Here is an 874-nt window from a genome sequence, read left to right on the forward strand (position 1 = left end):
TTTGAAGACCGAATTTTAATTTTTTTGACATGGAAAAATTTAGAACTTCTAACATATTCGAAACACTGGTTTGCTGACGGTACATTTTCATCATGTCCCAATTTATTTTACCAATAATATACGATACATACAATTCAGTTTTCTAATGTCATACCGTTGGTATATATTTTGTTACCGGACAAAAAAGAAAACACTTATACTACAATGTTCCGTAATTTAAAATTAATAAAACCAGATTTAAATCCATCTTCAATTTTGATTGACTTCGAAAAAGCAGTGATGAATTCTATTAAAACCGAATTTCCTCAAACAAAAATTCAAGGCTGTTTTTTCCATTTAAGTCAAGCCTTATGGAGGCATTTTCAAGAATATGGTTTACAAACTCAATATTGTAACGACCCTGTATTTGCTCTGGAGTTGAAGAAATTGGCTGCTCTCGCTTTCGTTCCAATAGAAAAGGTAATAGAATACTTTGAAGGTCTTTTAGAAAATGAATTTTATAGAAAAAATGAAGAGCTGTTGTCGCCACTAATATCTTACTTCGAATGTACTTGGATTGGAAGTTTAGACAGGAGAGGAAAACGAAGATCTCCCTTATTGCAATTGATCTTTGAATTGCTTTAATCGTTTGAAAAACGATCTTTCAAGAACCAATAATAATATTGAAGGTTGGCATAATGGGTTTTCTGCTCTTTTAACGTCTTCACATCCTACTATATGGAAATTTATTAATTTTTTAAAAAAAGAAGAGAGTATTAATAAGATGACAACCGAACAGCTTATTACTGGAGATGTACCACCAAAAAAATCAAAGTACAAAGATACAGCAAAAAAAATTTTACATCTATGCGAAGATTTCGAAAACCGACAACTC

General features: G+C 31.0%; 1 protein-coding gene across 1 annotated transcript; it reads left to right on the forward strand.

Annotated features, from left to right (window-relative positions):
* The first annotated feature begins 204 nt into the window (after positions 1-204).
* LOC103311617 lies at positions 205-624 on the forward strand. Its single transcript, XM_008191287.1, has one exon. The coding sequence runs from the start codon at positions 205-207 to the stop codon at positions 622-624; it is 420 nt and encodes a 139-aa protein (XP_008189509.1).
* The last annotated feature ends 250 nt before the right edge of the window (positions 625-874 follow it).

Source organism: Acyrthosiphon pisum, unplaced genomic scaffold (assembly GCF_005508785.2).
Source record: "Acyrthosiphon pisum isolate AL4f unplaced genomic scaffold, pea_aphid_22Mar2018_4r6ur Scaffold_9751;HRSCAF=10352, whole genome shotgun sequence".
NCBI lineage: Eukaryota > Metazoa > Arthropoda > Insecta > Hemiptera > Aphididae > Acyrthosiphon > Acyrthosiphon pisum.